The 25,975-nt window shown below is 42.5% G+C and overlaps 1 protein-coding gene across 1 annotated transcript; it reads right to left on the bottom strand.

The window, feature by feature from the left end:
- Nucleotides 1-637: 637 nt before the first annotated feature.
- Nucleotides 638-20,602, bottom strand: st8sia3 (ST8 alpha-N-acetyl-neuraminide alpha-2,8-sialyltransferase 3). The gene is made up of 4 exons (XM_063042046.1): nucleotides 20,160-20,602; nucleotides 8,640-8,762; nucleotides 6,135-6,692; nucleotides 638-2,469 (listed from the first exon to the last, which is right to left on the bottom strand). The coding sequence occupies exons 1-4, from the start codon at nucleotides 20,351-20,353 to the stop codon at nucleotides 2,184-2,186; spliced, it is 1,161 nt and encodes a 386-aa protein (XP_062898116.1). The 5' UTR covers nucleotides 20,354-20,602; the 3' UTR covers nucleotides 638-2,183.
- Nucleotides 20,603-25,975: the final 5,373 nt, after the last annotated feature.

Raw genomic sequence — 25,975 nt, 5'->3', positions numbered from 1 at the left:
AGCATTTAAGAGAAATTTGGATAGGTACATGTACTGGTGGGGTATGGAGATCGCGTGCAGGTCAATGGGACTAATCGGATTAAGGTTTCGGCACGGGATAGTTGGGACTATTGTCTGATTCTGTGCTGCAGTGCTCTATGACCCTATTTCATCGAGGCTGATTTATTATCCCTCTCAACAGCTTTACTTAGGCAAACGTCATAAATCCCTCGGCCTACATCGCCACGCAGAATGCCGCTCTTTAAGCCTAAGCATAAATTCTTTATTTCCAAGAAATTGTGGTTACTTATCGTAAAAGTTATGCGTTGCCATACTCGTTGTAGTTATATATATATTTCTCTTTTATAATTCAAATAGACAGACCTGCCAATTAAAAAACAGTGCACAAACCTGAAGCCAGTTTTATGTTAGAGAAATTTTAAAGAATGCCTAACTGTACTTGAAGGGAAGATGGATTCTTCATAGTATAAAAGAAACAATAAGTGACACTTCTTGTGACTTTTGGGGCGCCACAGTAGCGTAGCGGTTAGCGCGACACTATTACAGTCAGGGGTGTTCCAGAGTTCGGAGTTCAATTCCGGCGCCGTCTGTAAGGAGTTTGTACAATCTCCCCGCGAACGCGTGGGTTCCCTACCACATTTTACAGAAATGCGGGTTAATTGGTAATTGCAAATTGCCTTGTGATCGGTATAGGATTGTTAGGTGGGTTGTTCGGCAGTGAGGCTGGTTGGGCCGGGAAGGCCTGTTCAGCGCAGTATCTCCAACAAAATAAAAATAAGTAATTTTTAAAGCGGAGCTTTCTTAATAGATTGCGAAACATTGTTTTAAAATATTTATACATTGGACATCAAACTCTCAAGCCAGTTTCTCATATAACTGAACAATTAATTTAATATAGGTGAACATTGGCAAGCATGAGAAAGTATATTGACACTTAAATCAACAAAATTATTTAATTTCCCAATAGAACAGAGCGTAGAGTCCTTTTTGAAAATTCTGCGTTAACACGGCGGCAGAGGAATACAGCAACACTGAGTTGGCAAACCGGCCAAAGTATTCATTGCAACTTCAGAACTTATTTGAAGCCTAACCCTAACCCGAACTCTTTTGAAGCGGCGAAAGAAATACGTAACGCTTTTCTTAAAATACCGGTACAAAAGTAGTACATTTACTATCCATTTGATGATTAAAAAATGCGAAACGGACGTACAAAAGACGAAGATGTCCACTTTGACAACGATACTCAATATAAATAGGAGTTGAATGATATTACATTTTATTTACGGACATGATGAAATAAATAATTATTTTGCAATCCTCTGACATTGTAATATTCACGATCGCTTCCCTCTTGATATTTTGCTATTAAAATGATGGCGTGATCTTTTGTTTGAACGGGTCGTCTCCAGTAATATTACGTAAAACGGAGAGCGTTTCATTTTTACAGGCTTTTCAGCCGGAGCGCCCGGAATAGAAGTTAAAACGCAAGAAATTGGTCTAGAAACTTTTGAAATATCAAAAAAAAAACACTCCGAGGATTACAATTAAGTTAATTGTGCAGACAGTATCAAACGTGCAGATTGTGGCTTTTATTATACCCTGCCTGACAGATGATTGGTCAGATCGAGCGAAATCACTCGGATTTATTATATCATGGTAATATTTACCACCATTATTTAAGACAATTAGGATAGTTTTAGTGTTGGCTTTTTTTTTCTAAATTCATTCACGGACATGGACTTTGTCGGCAACGCCGATAGTTGTTGTCTATTCTTGATTTGTTTTAGTTTTGCAGCTAAGAAAGCAGACCTAAATAATCATTAAGCCTACACCGCGTCAATGGAGTGACACGGCCGTCCACACTTCTAGTTCATGTGTTCCGTCGGTTGTTCAGTGTAACGCAGCTCCTCCCGTCAGTAAATAATCACGTATAAACAGATCCTTATAATTCAATACAATCATTTGTGTATGTAAAGGCCAGCCTCAAAATTCACGTCTAAGCGCTTATGACTACTTTGAAATAGAAAATACCAGTGCACAAAATTCCATGAACAGGTCAGGGCCACAGTTTTGGATGTGCTCCATGTAGCGTCGCCAAGAGAGAACCTACGCATTGGGTACATAATGCATTTGAAACACAAATTGAACAATAATGGGGAAAACATACTTCAAAAAGCATCGCATTAAGAGGCACAATGTGAAAGGGTCAGTTTCGTCAAGCCCTCCGTGTGCAGCTTGAACAGCAGCTTGAATTCCGCTGGAAGTTGGTGGGACTCCTGCCACTTGGTGGTGAACTTTGTCCCCTTTTTGTCATAGTAGTGATATGGCAGTTCTTTCCCCGTGTTGGGATCCCAAGCGAAGGGCCAAAACCCGTACAAATGAATCTCCTCGCAAATGGCGGACGCCAGTGTATACATCAGGATGCCCGTGCTCAGGCGCTTCGGAGACAGATGTTTCGTCTTCCAGTATCTATTCAATGGCAAAAGAGCAAAATATTTAAACAATAACACACAAAATGCTGGAGGAACTCAGCAGGTCCAGCAGCATCTATGGAAATTAATGAATAATCAACGTTTCGGGCCGAGACCTCCCTTCACGACTCACATAATTGTTCTCATATACTCTGCTCATATGATATATTCGCATGACTGTTATCGATTAAAAATCATTGATATCTCATCGACATCTTTTTCGAAGAATATAGCCCTTCCGTGAAAATGAGCTGCCTCATCCCGTTTTTCAAACGTAAGCCCAGAAGACAGGAGCAGCATCAGGCCATTCGGCCCGTCCGGTCCGCTCAGCCATCCCATCAGGGTTGATTTACTTCTCCCTCTCAACCCTATTCTGCTGCGGTCTCCCCGTAATCTCTAACGCCCTTACTAATACAAGAAGAAGCTATCAGACACAGCCTTAAATATACCCAATGATTGAGCCTCTGCAGTCATCCGTGGCGATTAATTGCACAGCTTCTCCACCTTCTGGCTAAAGAACTTCCTCCTCATCTCTGTTCTAAAGCGTCGTGCTTGCATTCTGAGGCTGTGCCCTCTGGTCGTAGACTCACCCGCTACAGGAAACATCCTCTCCACTTCCACTCTATCTAAGCCTTTCAATGTTCCATGGGACCTCCCCTCATTGCTTAATACTGTCATTAAATTTGCCTTCCACTCTCTTCTGTATGCCTTTCTGTACTTCCTCTTAGAGTTTCTCAGTGTTGTAATCTCAGACTCTCTGTGCAAGTTTATACCAATCATGGTCTAAATAGACAGGGATTTCCGGGCCTTCTCATGGAAGCTCAGCTAACCAGGCGGTGTCCGTGGAGGGAAATAAGCAGTCGATATTTCCGGCCAATGCCCTCCATCAATCTCACCCTGAAATGTCAACTGGTTATTCTCCTCCATAGATGCTGCCTAACCTGCTGAGCTCCTTGGGTATTTTGTGTGTGTTGCTTAAGATTTCTAGCATCTGCAGAATCTCTGGTGTCTCTGGACAATCTTACATGTGTTAGAGAATGCTTATCATCTTGATTATTTCTGTGTGGTTTTCGCTTCGCCTTCTGGTTGTCATATTCTTAATAAAATCTATTACTAATGTATCATGGGAGACAAATGAATACCCTATCACCACCGTGGTCTCATCACTAGGACACTGAGCTGTTTACTGTTTACCTGTCATGCACAGTACTTGCATTTCGAATTGTATTTTATTAACTAATTAATCTATTTATTGAGATACAACGCTGGAATTGGCCCTTCTGGCCCTTTGAGCCGCATCACCCAGCAACCCCCTGATTTCATCATGGGACAATTTACAATGACCAATTAACCTACTAACTGGTACGTGGTAGGAAGCCAGATCACCCGGAGGAAACTCACTTGGTCAGGGGCAGAACATACAAACTCCTTACAGCTAGTGGCGGGAATTGATCCCAGGTCCCCTTCACGGTTGAGTGTTGCACTAACCACTGTGCTACCGTGCCAACCCCAATTTTGCTTTATGTGTTGTGTGTGATATATGTTTTGTGGGCGCACTGTGGTCCAAAGGAGTGTTGTTCCATTTGGTTCTATATCTCCATGATCTGATTAATGGGGGTTATCAACCTGAAGGTGAGCTGTGTTCATACCCTCCACAGAAGTTGTTGGATCTGCAATTTCTAACACATTCTGTTTTATTTCAGAATTGCAACATCTGCGGTTTTGTTTTCCAATGAGGTTCAATACATTGGATTGGTTGGACAGGGCCAGTAGGGAGACAGGGAGATTCCAGTTCAAGATAAAGTCCTAATAACCACATGGCTTGAGGCAATTGGATCTCCAGTATCTGTTTGTTAGGCATAGATACATCAATTAAATGTACATTCGATTGTTTATTCCAATCTTATAAATTCCTGTAACATTTGATAACGTCAACACATTTACATGCACAATACTAATAGATAATTAAACAAAGTACACACCTCATATGTAAACATAAATAATTGCATAAAGATTCAAAATGCTATAAATCCAATTATTATAAAAATTTATGCTAATTTCCAGAGGGATATTTAAAAATACTCAGATGCTGAAAGATTTCAATATTCACAACTGAAACTGCCCGTGAATGGGGATCTGTGATAAACCAACTGCCCAAGAATCTGTTCGATGGACTTTGGTTTGACCTGTGAGTGGGAACAAATGCAAACCTAGTTCTTTAAAATGGCAGGAAAGTGAAGATAGCTGGACGTCACAAGTTACATATATATTGAATGCATGGGAAACAACTGGTTGGAGAAACTGTCACTGAGAATGATTAAATATTTCAAAAGAGTAACGTAATAGATTCAAGCGCATGGGCATCAATACTAATCAATAAATTGGTACGAGCATGTACATGAGGTCATGTGCCACGAGAGCCATGAAATGACTGCCATTTTGAGGTATCATTTTATGATTTTTTTTAATTTGTAAATTGTTTATGTCCAGTGGTGATAACAATGTTATAATTTTAACTTGAAACGTTATAAGTGAAGAGAGTCCAATGGTAATATTTTGTTTGGACTACTTTGTAGAATGATAACACATACAAAATGCTGCAGGAATTGATCAAGTCAGGCAGCATCTACCGTAATGTGCAAAAGTATTAGGTGCATATATACAGCTAGGGTGCTAAGACTTTTACACAGTACTGTGCAATTTTATGTATTCCACTGTACTGCTGCTGAAAAAAACAAATTTAATGACAAATGCGAGTAAAGATAAACCTGATTCTGACATGGATCTCTATTGTGGACTGTGAGTGGTAAAGGGGCAGGAAAAGGGGAAATTATGGTCGAGAAAAGAGGAAGGGAGAGAGCGGGAAGCACCAGAGGGACATTCTGTAATGATCAATAAACCAATTGTTTGGAATCAATAACCTTGCCTGGTGGTTCAGGGCTGGGTGCGTCTGCACCCTCACCATCCGCTGCCCCTGGCGCTCCTTGTCCCACACCCCTCCCGCGGCGCTCCACCCTCACCATTCCCAACATCCTTTGCTCCCGCCAGATTCACAAACTCGCTCTCTGCTCCATATTGGCAAGTATGGTCTTTGGCACCCATAACTATATGCAGTATAGGTAGCTAAGACTTTTGCACAGTACTGTATTCAAAGTAATAAATAGTTGGCATCTTGGGCCGAGACTCTGTATGTTAGTAGAGTGGTGTTACATATCTCAGACAAAACCATGAGACAGAGGGGCAGCATGAGGCCATTCAGTCCTTTGCGATTGCTCCATCATTCCATCATGGCTGATTTATTTTCCCTCTTAACCCATTCTCCTGCCTTCTCCTTGTAACCTTGTAATCCTGACTAATAAAGAACCTATCAGCCTCCACTTTAAACACACCGAATGAACTTCCCCTCAAAAAGAAGTCCCTTGGATACTTTAGCATGAGTTTATACAATTCTGAACACAAAACTGTATTTTACGTGATCTGAAAAAAATACATTTTACATTGATTAAATATATTTTTGGCTATTGCAAATGTAACTAAATAGTCAAGTGAAAGCAAGTACAGAAATTGAAAAGGAAGAATGTCAATTAATTAACAAAAATATACATCTGTTATTTCCAAATATGTGCATTACTGGCATAGAAAAGTTCTTCAGACCATACTCACTTATTGATATGTTGCATTATGTTCCCAGGCCAGGCCAACTGGACCTTCAGCTGTGCTCTGTGTTCTACAAAGAAATCTACCAAAGTTCTTGTTACAGGAGCAGAAGTGTGAAAGAAGAAAGCAGGAATCCAAAGAATGGCTCCATCCAGCTTTTTAAGATTTAGGAAAAATTTATTCCGATCTTGAATTGTTAGTAGGTTATTGTAGTACTTCTCAAGGATGCTTGGGTTGAAGGTGGTGAGATTTGTTTTTCTTCCAACGTCGTTTTCAAAAGTTTCAGTTGGTGCGAAGTTGCAACGGAACACGAAATCGGATTTATCAATGTCAGCTCCACAACTACTTCCCGTTAGAATCCCACTGTTCCCAACAACTGCACAAGTATTGTAGTGCATCTTTAATATAGGGGGGACCTCGGGAAGTAATGACCGGAAGCTATTGCTTACAGAGAAAACATATTTGTGATTGGAATAGTCATAGTGCAGTAACTGTCCAACTCGCACGTTCTTCTTAATCAAGGTGAAATTTTTAAAAACGTCGACATAGCGACTGATGTCTCTCCTAAATTAAAACAAAAAACAAAGTGCATAGTACAAATTAGTTCAGTTCATTCACTCCCATAGACTTGAATTCCAGAAGTAATTTTCTCCATAAAAGCAATATTTCAACTGCAGAGGGGAGATTGGACAAAAAATATATCATGACTATAATTTGGGTGCAGGTCAATGGGACTAGGCAGCATTATAGCACAGAGTAGATAGGCAGTAGGGCCTGTTTCTGTGCTGTAGTGTTCCATGTAGTTTCTATGATTCTAGTACTAATGGTAAGACTCTTGGCAGTGTGGAGGATCAGAGGGATCTTGGGGTCCGAGTCCATAGGACACTCAAAGCAGTTGCGCAGGTTGACTCTGTGGTTAGGAAGGCATATGGTGTATTGGCCTTCATCAATCGTGGGATTGAGTTTAGGAGCCGAGAGGTAATGTTGCAGCTATATAGGACCCTGGTCAGACCCCACTTGGAGTACTGTGCTCAGTTCTGGTCGCCTCACTACAGGAAGGATGTGAAAATCATAGTAAGGGTGCAGAGGAGATTTACAAGGATGTTGCCTGTATTGAGGAGCATGCCTTATGAGAATAGGTTGAATGAACTCTGCCTTTTCTCCTTGGAGCGACGGAGGATGAGAGGTGACCTGATAGAGGTGTGTAAGATGATGAGAGGGATTGATTGTGTGGATAGTCAGAGGCTTTTTCCCAGGGCTGAAATGGTTGCCAATGAGGACACAGGATTAAAGTGCTGGGGAGTAGGTACAAAGGAGATGTCAGGGATAAGTTTTTTATTCAGAGAGAGGTGAGTGCGTGGAATGGGCTGCTGGCAACGGTGGTGGAGGCGGATACGATAGGGTCTTTTAAGAGACTTTTGGATAGGTACATGGAGCTCAGAAAAATAGGGGGCTACAGGTAAGCCTAGTAATTTCTAAGGTAGGGACATGTTCGGCACAACTCTCTGGGCCGAAGGGCCTGTACTGTGCTGTAGGTTTTCTATGTTTCTATGAAAGAAAAAATATATCTTACTGACATGACCATATCATAAGCCATTATGATACCCTCTTCTCATTGATATCATCAGAGAGGAGGTACAGCAGACTGAAGATACACACTCAATGATTTAGGAAGAGCTTCTTCCCCTCCACCCTCAGATTTCTGAACCGACCTGGAATGGAGGGGCCACTACCACACACACTCAACACTTTCCTCCAGATTTCTGAATGGTTCATGAACCTATGGCCACTACCTAATTTTGTGTGTGTGTAATGCGTGCATACACACTGTACTGCTGCCACAAAACAACGAGTTTTATGACATACGTCAGTGGTAGTAAACCTGGTTCTGGTTCTGAAGATTCAGCTGATCATTTTCACACACATCCTTTAAACTTTATAATTTTGTATCATATAAAAATAACAGATCGTGATTGTATTTGTAAGCCTCACCTTTCATGGAAGGAACTGTGAGGGTATGGATAGGGTAAAAATGCAAGGAGTTTTTTCCCCACTGGGGATGGGTGAGACTTAAACTAGAGGTCATGGGTTAAGGGTGAAAGATGAAATTTTAAGGGGAACATGAGGGACACTTCACTCAGAGGGCAGTGAGAGCGTGGAACGAGTTGCCAGCAGTAGTGGTGGATGAGGGTTTGATTTCACTATTTAAAAGAAATTTGGAAATGTTCATGGATGGGAGGGGTGTCGAGGGCTATGGTCCTGGTGCAAGTCGGTGGGACTAGGCGGATTAATAACTTGGCACGGACTAGATGGGCTGATGGGCCCGTTTCTGTTCTGTGGCGTTCTACAACTCTATGACTCCATGGTATAGTGGTGGGTGGCAACGATCCATTTTACATGCTTGAGATAATGTAAAATGGGAATGTCTTCAAATCCAGATGAAGGAGAAATGAAGTTTGACTCTGGCCATTTAGCCACGCTCAGAAATTAAAACTTTGAGATACGATATACCTCTGCTGTAAAAAGGAAGTTACGTTGAAGGTCCACTTTGCAAGTTTGTTTTGGATATTGTTGCCCCGCCCACTTGCAACTGGCAAAAATGCGGGATCCAGAAACTTCAATGCGAACTGTGACCTGCAAGAGAAAACACCAACGTTTAACTCGCTTTGAGGATTACTGCATGTGGCTTTATCTGCATCAGAGACCATAAGAATTCAGATTCATTCTCTGCATCTCAATATATCATGATGAATACATTTTTTAATATCTTAAAGAGTCCCAATGACAGGTTTTGGCCCGAAATGTTCACTGTTTATTCCTCTCTACAGATCGTGCCTGACCTGCTGAGTTCCTCCAGCATCTTACGTGCTGCTGTGCCAGGTTTTCAGCACTGGAGAATCTCTTGTGTTTATAAAGATTACCCAGTCTGATGGGGATTTTGCTATCCAAGTGCTCGGAACTTGCTTGTCTTTTTTCTCAAATATATACAGTACTGTGCAAAAGTCTAAGGCACACACGTTTGAAGCAAAGGATGTTGGGAATAGTGAGGGTGGAGCCCCGCAGGAGGGGTGTGGGACAGCTGGCAGAGAAGGGGTGCCGGGGCAGGGGGTGCTGTGAGTGCAGGCACACCCAGCCCTGAGACACCAGGCAAGGTCACTTGATTCCAAACATTAGAGAATGTCTCTCAGGTGCTTCCTGCTCCCTCCCCTCTCCCTTCCCCTTTTCCCAACATGATTCCCCTCTCCCCGCCCCCTTTCCCACTTTAGAGATCCAAATCAGTACCAGGTTTATCGTCACTCACATATGTCATGAAATTTGTTGTTTTTTATGGCAGCAGTACAGTTTCCATACACAAAATCACTACAGTACTGTGTAAATGTCTTAGGCACCCTAGCTATAGATATGTGTGCCTAAGACTTTTGCACAGTGTAGAAAATTGAGCAGTAAAGTACACTACAGGCCCTTTAGTCCATGATGTTGTTCCAACCCTTCAATGTACTCCAATACAACCCTTATCCCCTACGTTCATAACCCTCTATTTTTCTTTCATCCATGTGCCATCTAAGAGCCTCTTAAATGCCCCTAATGTACCTGGGCCTAGCACCATCCCCGGCAGCGTGTTCCACACACCTATTATTGCACATAAAGACTTGCTGCTTTTCTGATCATGAACCAACACCTTTTCCCGGATGAATGCGCTCCCCCTTATTCCATTTTCTAATTTAGGACTGTATGATCATGTGGATTCTTCGCGGTCTTTTCACTACTCAGTGCTTGTTGCAAGAATATAAAATGCAAGCTATGGATGAGAATCAGAATCAGGTTTAATATCACTGACATATGTTGTGAAATTTGTTGTTTTGTGGCAGCAGTACAGTGCAGTACATAAAATACTACAAGTTACTATTATATATATATATATATAAAATATAATATATATCACATACGATAGGGTCTTTTAAGAGCCTCTTAGATAGGTACATTGAGCTTAGAAAAACAGAGGTCTATGCGCTATGGAAATTCTAGGCAGTTTCTAGAGTAGGCTGCATGGTTGGCACAATATTGTGGGCCGAAGGGCCTGTAATGTGCTGTAGATTTCTATGTTCACATATATCAGCCATTATCAATACTCTTCAGAGGTTGTCTGCTTGGCGTCAGTGGTCACGTAACCAGGACTTGTGATATGCACTGGCTGCTCTTACAACCATCCACCACCTGCTCCCATGACTTCAAGTGACCCTGATCGGGAGGCTAAGCAGGTTCTACACCTTGCTCAAGGGTGACCTGCAGGCAAGTGGAGGGAAAGGAGCACCTCACACCTCCTTTGGTAGAGATGTATCTCCACCCCACCATCCAATACACATATTAGTGCAAAAACAGAGCAAAAATATGAGGTAGTATTTGTGAGTCGATTCATCATCCATACTGAAATCTGATGGCAGAGGGGAAGAAGTTAATCCTAAAACTCTGAGTGTTTATTTTCAGACTCCTGTGCTTCTTCTGTCATGGTAGTAATTGGAAGAGATGCGCTGTGTCGGCGCGTGGCCAAGCGGTTAAGGCGTTCGTCTAGTGATTTGAAGGTCCCTAGTTCGAGCCCTGGCTGAGGGCTCATTGAACCCATTGCTCTGCGACGACACTGGTGTCAAGCTGTATGGGTCCTAATGCCCTTCCCTTGGACAACATCGGTGGCGTGGAGAGGGGAGACTTGCAGCATGGGCAACTGCCGGTCTTCCGTACAACCTTGCCCAGGCCTGCGCCCTGGAAACCTTCCAAGGAGCAAATCGATGGTCTCATGAGACTAACGGATGCCTATAAATAGGAAGAGAGTATGTCCTGTATAGTCAGGGTCCTGAAGGATGGATGCTGTCTTTTTGAGGTATCGGTTTTTGAAGATGTCCCTGATGATGGGGAAGCTAATGCCCATGATGGAGCTGACTGAATTTACCACTTTCTGATTCTGTGCAGTGGCCCCACCATACCAGATGGTATTGCCACCCGTCCGAATGCTCTCCTCGGTACATCTGCAGAAATTTGATGCCATACTAAATCTCCTCAAATGCTTTTTAAAATAATGATGCATATTGCTGTTCAGCTGAGTTAAGCTCATCTGCTGCAGTTCACCTTCACTTGCACCAAATCATTCTGGAACACCCTAATGCCTTTGGCTCTTTCACTTCTCTGGATTAAGCCATCATTAGATTGTTACCATCAGACAGCAGGTACAGGACCCTGAAGACACACACTCAGCATTTTAGGAACAGCTCTGAAATCCAATTTCTGAACGGACCAAGAATCCATGAACTCTATCTCACTAATTCTCTTTCCTTTTTGCACTGAGAAAGAGAGAGAGAGAGAAATAAATATATACATAAACTTTATATACGGTGATTGTAAATATATATGTGTGTGTGTGTGTGTGTTTATACATATATTTACTTATACACACATAGATAAATATATATGTATATTTCTTGCTGTAATTTATAGTTATTTTCTGTATATTGCACTGTACTGCTACAGCAAAGCAACATATTTAATGACATATGTCAGTGATAATAAACCTGGTTCTAATTCTGACCAAATATTTTTATCAATTATTTACAAAATATTTTAAGTGTATTAATTTTAATCCACATCCTCTGGTAGTGTCTCTTCAGTAACTTTAAATATTCTGCTTCACAGCATTTGATATACAGTATGCACCTTTGTATTTAAACTGTGAAGGTCCCTTGTTATTTCTTCTGGGGTGTAAATTTGTTCAGTTTGCCCCAGGGTTTTCCTGTGTAAGTGACCAACATTCCTGACAAAGATTGATTTTTTTTTGTATCCGGTCTAATATATATGCCTTCCAAAATTTGTTCACCAATTTGCTCCATAACCTAAGTCGCTTTGGAATACACACTTTTGATGAACAATTCCAAAATGTTATTCGTTTTTCTATATTTATTTCTGCAACATTCAACATTTAACATCAGATTGCAGGAAATTCTTAAGGAAGGAGGTAAGTATCAGTACCCTTTTCCATCTGAATTTCCTGCAATCTGATGTTCAAGCTCTCGCGGATATCTTCCACTCATACTCAGCCAACTTTACGTCGAGTTCTGAGGATTGAACCTAGTAATTTACAGCATATTGCAGGCCCTTCGGCCCACAATGTTGTGCCAACCATGTAACCCGCTCAAACTCTCCAAGTTTTGTAGAGTTATTTGAAATGTTTTGACATAAGGATGAATAGTGTTCTCAAAGTTGAGATTCAGATTCAGATTTAGATTTATTTATCACATGTACATCAAAAGGCAATGCCTTAAAATGGTGACATCCATCATTATGGATCCCAGCACCCAGAACATGCCCTTTTCTCATTCCACAGATTCCATACCATCAGGGAGGAGGTACAGGAGCCTGAAGACACACACTCGATGTCTTAGGAACAGTGTCTTCCCCACCACCATCAGATTTCTAAATGGACAATGAACCCATATACACTTCATAAACTACTTAATTTTTAATATATTTCTTATTATATGTTATAGTTTTAAAAAAAGAATATATGTTGCAATGTACTCCTGCCACAAAACAACAAATTTCACAACATATGTCAGTAATATTAAATCTGATTCTGATTAAAAACATACTGTACAGTGAACTGCAATGTTTGCATTAAGAATTAACGTGATGGGGGCTGACTACAGGTATCACCACACATTCCAGCACCAACATAGCATGCCCACAGTGCTATGTCCAAATCTCCAATTATCTCTGATAACTCCACTGGTTCTATCAATAGAATCTTTTCCTCTGGATCTAGATTATCTGTTTCTCATTTAATTTGGTCGTATAGATTCATAATTTGATCGTTTGTGACATTTGGTTAATAACCCTGAAATTGCCCAAATCAGGTTTATTACCTTTTAAATAAGTTGCTAACCTGTAAGCAGAAGAAAAAAGGCTGAAAGTAAATTTATTGTCAAAGTACATATATGTCACCGTATACAACCCTGAGATTCATTTTCTCACAGGCATTTACAGTAGAACAAAGAAATATAATAGAATCAATGAATACACAAAAACTGACAACCAACCAACTTGGAAAGATGACAATCTGTGCAAATACAATAATAGCACACACACACCCTCTCTCTCTATATATATACATAGATAGACACACCCACATATACACACACACACACACACACACACACACACACACACACAAATAAATAATACTGAGAGCTTTAGTTGTAGAGTTCTTGAAAGTCAGTTCATAGGTTGTGGACGCAAACACAAGAAAATCTGCAGATGCTGGAAATTCAAGCAACACACACAAAATGCTGGTAGAACACAGCAGGCCGGGCAGCATCTATAGGAAGAGGTACAGTCGATGTTTCAGGCCGAGACCCTTCGTCAGGCTGCCTGGCCTGCTGTGTTCTACCAGCATTTTGTGTGTGTTCCTTAGGTTGTGGTATCAGTTCACAGCGCAGTTAAGTGAAGTTATCCACGCTGATTCAGGAGCCTGATGGTTGAGGGTAATAAGTGTTCCAGAACCTGATGGTGTGGGAACTGTTCCTGTACCTCCTTCCTGATGGTAGTAGTGAGAAGAGAGCATAGCAAAGATGGTGGGGATCCTTGCTGACAGAGGCTGCTTTCTGAGTAATTCTGAAACTCTCCCAGCTGTATTCCTTGTTTAACATTTTAAATTTCAGTCTCTTCATTGTTGCCATGGAGATTAAGACCTACATGTGAGTGTTATTAATGGGGCCCGGACTTTAGCCCTACATTACAGGTGGGACACCAAACCGCTGTACCTCACTTGCTGTGGAAGTTTTGCATTGAGCCAAGGTGTTGTAACACTTGACAGCACCAATGATCAGCGTTCAATTCCTGTCGCTTGTATGTAAGGAGTTTGTGCATTCACCCCGTGACTGTGCGGGTTTCCTCCGGGTGCTCCTGTTTCCTCCTGCAGTCCGATGGTTTGCGTGTTAGGGTTAATAAGTCGTGGACATGCTACGTTGGCCCTGGAAGTATGGCAATACTTGTGGGCTGCCTCTAGTACATCCTTGGACTGTATTGGTTGCTGCGGCAAATGACACATTTCACTGTATGTTTTGATGTTCACAGTTCAAACTTCAAAGTAAATTTATCATCAAAGTACAATGTTGACATTTGTTTTCTTGCAGGCATTTACAGGAAAATGAAGAAATACAATAAAATGTATGAAAAACTACGGTATAAACAACAAAGACGGAAAAAACAGCCAATGTGCAAAACAGACATTATGTAAATAAAAAAAGAATATAATTAAATAATACTGAGCTGCAGAGTCCTTGAAAGTGAGTCTATAGGCTGTGTTTCAATGGACATGAAACAAATCAAGCTAATCCTTATCTTTAAATTTGAAGTTATGTTTCTAATGGACCATTCAGTTGATTATGCTTTTGGTATGTTAATTTAGCAAGGTCAATAAAAATAGATTTAATATTATCTAATGCATTTCTATTCTTGACCAATAACCAATGAGGAATCATCTATTCTGTAAATGGGCTGTTAGTTTGAAAATAAATTGTTTTTATTCCGAAAAAAATAATCAAAACAAACTGACCAAATTAGCAGTTTATCCAATATTTGTGATGGCAGTAAATAGTTATTGGGATCTCTTATTAGAGCAGCAGTTTAGGTTAAGATCATCAACTTGTAGGAATAGTTAACCATCAGGCTCCTGAACCAACGAGGATAACTTCATTCACCTCAACACTGAACTGAATCCACAACCTACAGACTCACTTTCAGGGACTCTACAACTCATGTTCTCAATTTTATTTATTTATTCACCCATCCACTTATCTATCTATTTACGTATTTATTACTATTAAATTTTTTGTATTTCCACAGTTTGTCTTCAGTTTCACATTGGCTGTTTGTCAGTCTTTGTGTGTAGTTTTTCATTGATTCTATTGTATTTCTTTGTATTTGCTGTGAATGCCTGCAAGAAAATGTATCTCAGAGTAGCTTGTGGTGACATACATGTACTTTGGTTCCTTAAGGTTGTTATAGCTGAGGGTGGTAACAGGGATAAGTTCCCACTACCTAATAAATGCTACCAACAGTGTGCATCTCAAATAGCCTCTGACAACGAAGTCCAGCTCCTGGCCTAGCTACTAAGCCTGGTGGGACTATTTCTAGTTACAGGAGAAGGGGCAAAGGTGGGGTACTGGTGCCTTAAAACCAGTCTCCTTGGGCAGATCGGGCTCATCAGCTGTGGTTAGCAGCTCAGCTAGGAGAAGGAAAACTCTGATCTCAAACCTCTGTTGCCTTGCAGCTGCACCCACTTACAGGGAAATCTTCAGAGGTAAACCACAAGGAAATATCTGGAGCAGGAGTCCCAAAGGCGGTCCTATGTTGAGTTGGACTCTGACTGCCAACTTTGACGCCAAACTGCATTGGTCTCTGTTGTTTTTTGGATTCATCAGCTGCATGGAGAGGGGGGAGCTTGCTGCATCGACAACAGCTTGCTCTCCATATTGTACTGCTCTGTCTTGCATATCATGTAGATAGCTGGGATGCAATATCCATAGTCGACCCCAACCAATGGGGGCGTCACATGTACTTTGATAATAAAATTTACTTTGAATGTTGAAAGCTAACTCTTTTGCTCCAAAGATGTTTCTTATTCCAGCAACTTCTATTCTTATTTCAGATCTCTGGTACTTTGCCTTTGATCCTACTTTGAGTTATTTTTTTGGCTTTGTTTAAATATTTATCTCCAGATGAAATTTCCTCCTTTTCTTTAGAAGACGGCAAGGGTGAGTTCCCTCACTTCTGACCCTTTGACCAAACTTTCCTTCACCATTGGTAACTGTGCTTTCTACTGTCTAGTTTGAAGCTCCGGAATTCTTCACACAAGACCATAAGAGAATGAGAGAGTAGACCGCTTGGCATCTCAAATCCGCGTCGGTCGAAAAAAAAGGCCTCTATTCCTCCTCTGTACTAGTTTACCACAGCCCTTAATTCTGCAAGTTTTCCCAAAATAAAACTACCTATCTTCTCCAATATCTGTAAACTCTCCTGTGTTACATAGAAACATAGAAACATAGAAAATAGTTGCAGGAGTAGGCCATTCGGCCCTTCGAGCCTGCACCACCATTTATTATGATCATGGCTGATCATCCAACTCAGAACCCTGCCCCAGCTTTCCCTCCATACCCCCTGATCCCCGTAGCCACAAGGGCCATATCTAACTCCCTCTTAAATATAGCCAATGAACTGGCCTCAACTGTTTCCTGTGGCAGAGAATTCCACAGATTCACCACTCTCTGTGTGAAGAAGTTTTTCCTAATCTCGGTCCTAAAAGGCTTCCCCTCTATCCTCAAACTGTGGCCCCTCGTTCTGGACTTCCCCAACATCGGGAACAATCTTCCTGCATCTAGCCTGTCCAATCCCTTTAGGATCTTATACGTTTCAATCAGATCCCCCCTCAATCTTCTAAATTCCAACGAGTACAAGCCCAGTTCATCCAGTCTTTCTTCATATGAAAGTCCTGCCATCCCAGGAATCAATCTGGTGAACCTTCTTTGTACTCCCTCTATGGCAAGGATGTCTTTCCTCAGATTAGGGGACCAAAACTGCACACAATACTCCAGGTGTGGTCTCACCAAGGCCTTGTACAACTGCAGTAGTACCTCCCTGCTCCTGTACTCGAATCCTCTTGCTATAAATGCCAGCATACCATTTGCCTTTTTCACCGCCTGCTGTACCTGCATGCCCACTTTCAATGACTGGTGTATAAGGACACCCAGGTCTTGTTGCACCTCCCCTTTTCCTAATCGGCCACCATTCAGATAATAATCTGTTTTCCTATTTTTGCCACCAAAGTGGATAACTTCACATTTATCCACATTAAATTGCATCTGCCATGAATTTGCCCACTCACCTAACCTATCCAAGTCACCCTGCATCCTCTTAGCATCCCCCTCACAGCTAACACTGCCACCCAGCTTCGTGTCATCCGCAAACTTGGAGATGCTGCATCCAAGTCATTAATATATATTGTAAACAACTGGGGTCCCAGCACTGAACCTTGCGGTACCCCACTAGTCACTGCCTGCCATTCTGAAAAGGTCCCGTTTATCCCCACTCTTTGCTTCCTGTCTGCTAACCAATTCTCCACCCACACCAATACCTTACCCCCAATACCGTGTGCTTTTACCTTTCTCCTCTGAAGTTCCCTACACTGATGACTATTGTAAGTCCATGAGACCATAAGACATAGGAGTAGAATTAGGCCATTCAGCCCTACATTCAATCCTACATTTTTGATCAGTAATTCTACTAAGTTTCAGAATACTGATTATAAAACCAAAGCTCAAAGCCCGAAGGTCAAACCAAGTTTAATATCACTGGCATATGTTGTGAAATTTGTTGTTATGTGGCAGCAGTACATTGCAATACATAATAATAAAAACTGTAAGTTACAGTAAGTATATACATATATATAAAATATTTCATATATATATATATATATATTTAAAAAGTTAAATGAAATAAGCAGTGCAAAAAGAGAGAGAAAAAGTAGTGAGATAGTGTTCATGGGTTCATTATCCATTCAGCAATCTGATGGCAGAGGGTAGAGGGAAAGAAACTATTCCTGAAATGTTGAGGGTCTGCCTTCAGGCTTCTGTACCTCCTCCCTGATAGTAGCAATGAGAAGAGGGCATGTCCTGGGTGATGAGAATCCTTAATGACATAAGACAATTGGAAGTCCGGAAGTCCTGGGTCTGAGAGTTCACAGGGAAAGCCTGATGTCTGTTGGTCCAATGGAGGCAGCCTGTCCTGGTGTTAGAGGACTGTCTGTGTGTGTGTCAGTGGGAGCGAGAAAGGGGGTTTGTTTTGCAGTCCTGATGAAGAACCTTGGCCTGAAATGTCGACTGTTTACTCTTTTCCATAGATGCTGCCTGGCCTGCTGAGTTCCTCCAGCGTTATGTGTGTGTTGCTTTGCTACTGTTGTTTTGTTGCTGTTGCTCTGCTGAATATTGCGGGCTGCCCCCAACATGCTTCCGTTGTGTTGGTTACTGCAGATATGCATTCACTGTATGTTTTGATGTGCATGTGAGAAATAACTGAATCTGAATCTCTTTAGCTGTTCACCCTCCTGTGAATCAGCAAGGGATATTTTACTAAAGGTGCTTAACGAATGAGAGTTCTATTGCAGAGCCGTCTACAGTCTAAATCAACACTAATGCCGTACTGCAATAGTGAAATGAGTTTCAGAAGCCACATGAAACTATACAAGCAGGCTTTCCCCAGTGAGGTTGGGTGAGATTACAGGACATGGGTTAAGGGTGAAAGGAGAAATGTTCAAGGGGAACATTGAGGTTTGAGGGAGAACTTTTTTACTCAGAGGGCATTGAGAGTTTGGAAAGAGCTGCCAGCAGAAGTGGTGTTCAATTTCAACACTTAAGTGAAATTTGGGTAGTTACATGGATGGGAGAGAACGGAGGGCTGTGGTCCAAGTGCAGGTTGATGGGACTAGGCAGAACAATAGTTTGGCATGGACTAAATCTTCCAAGGCTTGTGTGCCTCACTGACCCGGAGAGCTACATGCGCTGGAGTGAGGGCGATATGCTTTGGCTTTTGGTAGGGTCACCCATTCCTAACAGGTCAAAGGGTGGAGGCCAGACTAAGAGTGGTCCAGTGGTCCTCCAGGTTCGGGGGTTCAGCTCAGGGATAACAACCCTGGCTGGTCAAACAAAATTGTTATGGAAACAGCAATGAAGGATCCTTCTGCCTCTGAGAGTGACCCAGGTATTCCTGGGTCTCTACCTGGTACTTGCATGACTGAGAGTAGTGAAAACTGAGAGGAAGCTACTGACACGGTGAAGCTCTGAACAGCACCAGAGATGGAGGACCTTCATTGCTGCCCTAAATGCCAGTGGTGTAACAGGCAGTAAGTATGGACTAAATGGGCTGAAGGGGCTGCTTCTGTATTGTAGTGTTCTATGACTCTATTTTAATGTAATCAATTTTCACAAATTATTATATGGAACACTAAAATTGTCTTTAGAATGCGTCAGCAAGAAGAATTGCTAATGCAAACTTGTGGAATGCTTAAAATAACCTGAATGGTTTTAACAAAGGATATATAATTGTGCTTGGATTTGTTCCCGGGAAGTGGGAAGTGAATTTCACTCTGTAAAGGAATTATCAGTGCCAATTCTGCTTTTAGGTGATATGCTCGCTGCATTATAATGGCCTACTATCTAAGTTTTCTCCTCTTCAATTTGTATCAACTTTAAGTCAATTTTTTCAAGAACCAGAATAAAAGCTGTAGTTTTAACATGTTTGCTCCCCCCCTCACCAGAATACAGCCGCTGATTCACGTGAAACCTGATGTTTAAATGTATGCTGCCCCCAACAACACAGGAGCGTGTGCCGCCTCTCCCCTCCTCCAACCCCAAGGATTGTCATTCGGAAGATGCTAAACAGTTAAAATCCCGGCGCCCAGCGGCGAGCGGTGCAGCCCCGCCGGGGAACTGTACGGGGTGAGGCTGCTAGCAGCATTATCTGAAGGCTGCAACCCATTTACTCCACCAACACCCCCAACCTAACATCTGGCATTAACCCCACCTCCCCGACATGGGGATTTTACACGATTCGACGCGGGGGCGGGGAATAGATCTAATAAATGCCGACTCAATAGTATTGTCTGATTGGGTGGGGAGAACGATTGAACATGTCAGGGATCCTAACACAGATCAGATGTAACGTGCCCGCGATGCTGAACCGGCCTTCCAACAATATGATCATTGCTTTCTGCAAACAACACCCCCTCCCAAAAAAAAATTAAATGATGCAGATTTTGCGAGTGTGTGAAGAGAGGCCGGGGTGGGGGGGGGGGTTACAAATGGCCAATCGATTGCAAAACAAAGCGGACATCGAGGCTGCATTTCATAAAGCGTATAACTGTCCACAGATTTACAGCTGAATTTGATCCGTTTAAAAAAAATATAAATGCGATTTTTTTTTTGGTCTACTCACCGAAATCCACTGTGCAACATGTACATTCTAGGACCTGCCGAGCCCAGATATCTCGGCGTGGCGAAGAGGTTGTCCTTTTTTAGTGAGACATAGCTGATCAGTGATAGAATTAGCAGAGCGACGCTTAACATCACCAAACCCAACACACTCGCCATACGAACCATCCTGCAAATCCTCATAGTGTAAAAACTCATCAGTAAAACGGCAGCAGACCCATATCTGTTCGCTTATTTTAACGAGAGAGAGGGGGAGGGAAAAGAAAGGCAGTAAATCCGATTATGTTAGCAATCTATTGTTCTGGTTTATATATGTGAAATAAAAATGGACGGAGTCGAAATTCTGCAATGCAGAAGTGGTAGGTGGTTGCGTTGGTGATACGTAGCGTTGCTCTGAGGTACCTCCACACTCCACATACACACTGCAGCAGGCGCCGTTTCTATCCATTCCCCGGCTGCAAGCGAAATGTGAAATGTGACTGGAATAACGTTCCCCTACTTACCCGACTAGACCAAGGTTTTCATTAATGAACTCCAATCTAGTGCCTGATTGCGTGATGTACACTTGCTTATTGTCATTAAAACTACTCTGGCAATCTTTCAAATTTGTGAAAAACAAGACAGTAAAGGAATTGGTCCTGGCTCACAGTTAGGAAATGAAGGGATAATTTCTGCTCGGTTTGGGGAATAGCTAAGAAGCCCATGAAAAATGCCAAGACCAAAGTTAGTGCAATGGGCAGATAGAAGGCAGCTGCAATTTAAGGTGGTCTTGTATGAGGTAAGATTCCCTTTGAGGAAAGGGGGAGATGCACAAGGAATATATTCTGATCGTGTGGGGCAAAAGGACTGAGTCAGTTCACCAGCACTTGCCATAAGTGTCAGGAGATGTAGAGGAGGCTTGGCCCAAAAGCAGAGCAGCAGAGACGATGCAGTGCTGAACAATAACTTTAATGATAGACTGCAAAATGGCAAACCGCAAGGGACCACAGAACAAGAGAGAACAGATACTGAACACAACAGGCGACAAGTTAAACTTTAGGTAGGGAGAGTGAAACCTAAGAGCAACTGATTGAGGCTGGCAGGTTCAATGGGTGAAAAAGGACTGTGAATGACAGCTGGGTTTAAATAGGCTGCAGGTGATTGAGCAACTGATTGAGGCTGGCAGGTTCAATGGGTGAACAAGGACTGTTTATGACAGCTTGGTTTAAATAGGCTGCAGGTAATGCATCGGAAATGAGTGGCATCCTTCACATACATGAGGAGTAAAAATCTTTACGTTATGCCTCCGTCTAAATGTGAAATGTGAAATTTATAGTAATTTATAATAAATAGTATGTACAACAATATAACATAGAAATACGGTTGTGCCTGCATGAATTAATCAGTCTGATCGCCTGGTGGAAGAAGTTGTCCCGGAGCCTGTTGATCCTGGCTTTTATGCTGTGGTACCGTTTCCTGGATGGTAGCAGCTGGAACAGTTTGTGGCTGGGGTGACTCAGGTCCCAATGATCCTTCGGGGCCTTTTTACATGCCTGTCTTTGTAAATGTTCTGAATAGTGGGAAGTTCACATCTACAGATGTGCTGGGCTATCCGCACCACTCTCTGCAGAGTCCTGTGCTTCAGGGAAGTACAGTTCCCATACCAGGCAGTGATGCAGCCAGTCAGGATGCTCTCAATTGTGCCCCTGCAGAAAGTTCTTAGGATTTGGGGGCCATACCAAACTTCTTCAACCACCTGAAGTGAAAGAGGCACTGTTGTGTCTTTTTCACTACACAGCCAGTATGTACAGACCACGTGAGATCCTCAGGGATGTTTATGCTGAGGAACTTAAAGCTGTTCGTCCTCTCAATGCCAGATCCATTGATGTCAATAGAGGTGAGCCTGTCTCCATTCCTCCTGTAGTCCACAACAAGCTCCTTTGTTTTTGCAACATTGAGGGAGAGGTTGTTTTCTTGACACCACTGTGTCAGGGTGATGACTTCTTCTCTCTAGGCTGCCTCATTATTATTTGAGATTAGGCCAATCAGTGTAGTGTCATCAGCAAATTTAATTTGCAGATTGGAGCTGTGGGTGGCAACACAGTCATAGGTATACAGAGAGTAAAGGAGGGGGCTTAGGACACAGTCCTGGGGGGCTCCTGTGTTGAGAGTCAGAGGGGCAGAAGTGAGGGAGCCCACTCTTATCACCTGCTGGCAATCTGACAGGAAGTCCAGGATCCAGCTACACAAGGCAGGGTGAAGGCCAAGGTCTCTGAGCTTCTTGTCACGCTGGAGGGAATTATGGTGTTGAATGCTGAACTGTAGTCCAAGAACAGCATCTTCCTTCTCTAGATGTGTAAGGATGGTCTGTAGAGCTGTGGCTATTGCGTCCTCTGTCGATCGGTTGTGTCGGTAGGCAAATTGTACGGGGTCAAGTGTGGGTGGCAGCAAGCTGCAGTTGTAGTCCTTGACGAGCCTCTCAAAGCATTTGCTTATTATTGAGGTGAGTGCAACAGGACGCCAGTCGTTCAGACATGCTACCTTGGTCTCTTTAGATACAGGAACAATGGTGAATGTTTTGAAGCAGGAGGGCACTCCACACCGTCAGTCAGCAGTATGATGGAACCGTCTCCATTTGCCTAAAGGAGCGGAGCTTTAATAACACTCAAGAAGTTTGACACAATGCAAATCATTGGGGCCTGGTATGGAAACACCAATGTCCAAGAATAGAAAAGCATATACAAAGTAGTGGATACAGCCAGTCCATCACAGGAAAATCCCTCCTCACCACTGAGCATCAACAAGGGGTGCTGCTGTAAGAAAGCATCATCCATCATCAGGGATCCCCACAATCCAGGCCATTCTCGCTTCTTGTTTCTGCCTTTGGGAAGGAGGTGCAGGAACCTCAGGTCCCACACCACCAGGTTCAGGAACAGTTATTACCCTACAACCATCGGGCTCTGAGGTAGTGTCCATCAACTCTGAACTGATTCCACAACCTATGCAATCACTTTCAAGGAATTGACAACTCATGTTCTCAGTTTTATTTGCTTACAATTTATTTCTTATTATTATTTCTGTATTTGCACTATTTGTCTCTTTTCACACATTGATTGATTGTTAGCCTTTGTTTATGTGTAGTTTTTTATAGATTCTATTGTGTTTCTTCATTTTACAGCAAGTGCCTGCAAGAAAATGAATTTAAGAATAGTATGTGGTGTCATATACACAATTAGATAATAAATTTACTTCAAGCATTTTAACATATGACAGGCCTGCTCCTGCTGACACCTCCCACACTGCATATGCAGCCACCTCCCAGTCTCTACCCAGCTAATAGACTGCACGCTTACTCACCTGCTGCACGTCATAGACTCAGCACCTGCAGCCTATTTAACCCCAATTTTCAGCCACAGTCCAATTTCACTCAACAAACCAGCCGGCTTCAGCCAGTTGCTTCTAACAACACATATAAAATGCTGGAGGAACTCAGCAGGCCAGGCAGCTTCTATGGAAAAGAGAAAACAGCTGACGTTTTGGGCCAGGACCTTTCGTCAGAACTGGAAGAAAAGAGAAGTCAGAGCAAGAAGTGGGGTAGAGGTGAGGGAGAGCTATGCTGCCTGTCCTGCTGAGTTCCTCCAGCACTTTGCATATTTTGAGCGGATTTCCAGCATCTGCAGGTTTTATCGTGCAGTTGCTCCTGACTTTCACTCTGCCTGCCTGAAGTTTACTTTGCTGTGGGTTATGTTCAGTTTCTGTTCTCTCTTTTTTTGTAACCCCTTGTGGCTTGTTATTTTATGGTCTATTATTAAAGTTATTGCTCACTGGTAAATCATCTCTGGTGCTCTGTGTTTGGGTCGTGCCTCCTGTCCATTTCCGGACAAGATACAGTACTGCGCCAGGGCGGCAAAGACTTTTGCACAGTACTGTATTTGCAAACGCAGACTGGAGAGCGAATTTGCCAAGTTTGGCGGGAGCAAAGGATATTGGTAATGACAAGGGTGAAGTGCCGCGGGAGGGGTGTGAGACAGGTGGCAGAGAAGGAGTGTCAGGGTGGGTGCAGACACACCCAGCCACCTGAGACACCAGGCCAGGTCACTTGATTTCAAACAATTGGTTTATTGATCATCTCAGAATGTCTCTCTGATGCTTCCCACTCCCTCCATCTCTCTTCCCCTTTTCCCGACCACGATTCCCCTCTCCCTGCCCTGTTCTCACTCTCAGTCCACAACAGAGACCCATATCAGAATCCGGTTTATCATCACTCACGTATGTCATGAATTTTGTTTTTTTTTGTTGCAGGAGCAGTACAGTGCAATACATGAAATTACCCCAGTACTGTGCAAAAGTCTTAGGTTCCCTAGCTACATATATATGTACCTAAGACTGTAGCTTGATAGGCACCCTTTCCTCGACTATTCCCTCACTCCACCACTAAGACACGCTGGCCAAAGTTTGTACTATCTGCAGAATGGAATGTACCTCCAAAGCTCATTAGACAGCATCATCCAAAGCCACCGCCTCTACCAGGGAGGAGGACAAGTCAGCAAAAGCAAGTGGGGGTTGGGGGACACCACCTCCTAGGATCTGCCCTCCAGGTCACTTACCAGGGCAGCCAAGCTCAAAAACAGTTCCTTTCCCCAAGCAGTAAGGCTGATCAACACCTCCACCCACTAACCAGCCCCTCCACAGCCACTCCTTTATCATTTCCTGTTAGTCACCTTATGTACAGACACTCGTGCACCTGGCGTCACTTTATGGGCATATAATCAATCTATTTATCCAAGCTATCTTATGTATTTCTATTTAATGTGTTTACAAAAATTATTGTGTCTTTTTGTGTTGCATCAGATCTGGAGAAACAATTATTTTGTTCTCCTTTACACTTGTATACTGGGAATGACATTAAACAATCTTGAATTTTGAATTTTGCTGTTCCTTCACCATCACTTGGTCAAATCCTGGAACTCCCTCTCTATAGCAATGTATTAATTCATTAGAGGATAGAAGGATGTACTTCTTGAGACAGCTGGTAAAATTCCATCTTCCCCAGAACCTACTGCCCTGCTGTTGTAGGGCAGTACTCCTCCAGCTGTTGTAGAGAGCATCCTCATTTCAGCCATTACTAGCTTCCTCTCGAGATATACAAAAACTACTGTGATAAAGCATCTGCTGATCAGGAAGAGGAATTCATTGCTGAGATTTGATTGTCACTGATGAAAGTTGAACATGCTGAATGGCTGCAGCAGTACACACTGCATGTGTGATGAACAAGTGTAAGAGAAGGACTGCTTACCAATAGCACATAAGTTCAAAACTGATTGTCATCCCAAACTATCTCATTATATATACCAAAATCTAAAAAATCTGAAATGTGAAATACTTCTACCCCAAGCATTTCAGATATGGGGTACTCAACTTGCACAAGTAAATAAATGTACAGTATATGTGAATAAAGCTGGTCCTTAATCCTTAACAAGCCAACTCACCATCACCTTCTCAAAGGCACCCTGCAAAGCCTAGCTACCTTGAATGAATAACAATAATTAAAAAAAGCAAGAGACTCACCAGGAAGTGGTTTGGAATGGAGGACTGTAGTTAATCGATAAAGATTAGCTTTATATGTCCCATGTGCGTCAAACCTTTCAAACTTCACAATATACAGTGAAACGCGTCATTTGCATCATGACCGACATAGTTCGAGTATGTGCTGGGGGCAGCGCACAAGTGCTTTCACACTTCAGGTGTGAATATATCATGCCCACAACCCACTAACCCTAATCCTAATCGTATGCCTTTGGAACGTGGGAGTAAACCGGAGCATGGGGTCACCTGTTGCAG

This window comes from Mobula hypostoma, chromosome 3 (genome assembly GCF_963921235.1).
Source record: "Mobula hypostoma chromosome 3, sMobHyp1.1, whole genome shotgun sequence".
Lineage (NCBI taxonomy): Eukaryota > Metazoa > Chordata > Chondrichthyes > Myliobatiformes > Myliobatidae > Mobula > Mobula hypostoma.
The sequence above is the reverse complement of the archived record's forward strand: the minus strand, read 5'-3'. Positions and strand labels throughout refer to the sequence as shown.

What these genes read in the sequence shown, in the direction of transcription:
- st8sia3 (XM_063042046.1), bottom strand. Translation starts at nt 20,353, where the DNA reads ATGAGTTTTTACACTATGAGGATTTGCAGGATGGTTCGTATGGCGAGT. An exon ending in ATGTTGCACAGTGGATTTCG is followed by an intron (nt 8,763 to 20,159) that starts GTGAGTAGACCA and finishes TTTCTCTTGCAG; the next exon opens with GTCACAGTTCGCATTGAAGT. An exon ending in ACTTCCTTTTTACAGCAGAG is followed by an intron (nt 6,693 to 8,639) that starts GTATATCGTATC and finishes GTTTTAATTTAG; the next exon opens with GAGAGACATCAGTCGCTATG.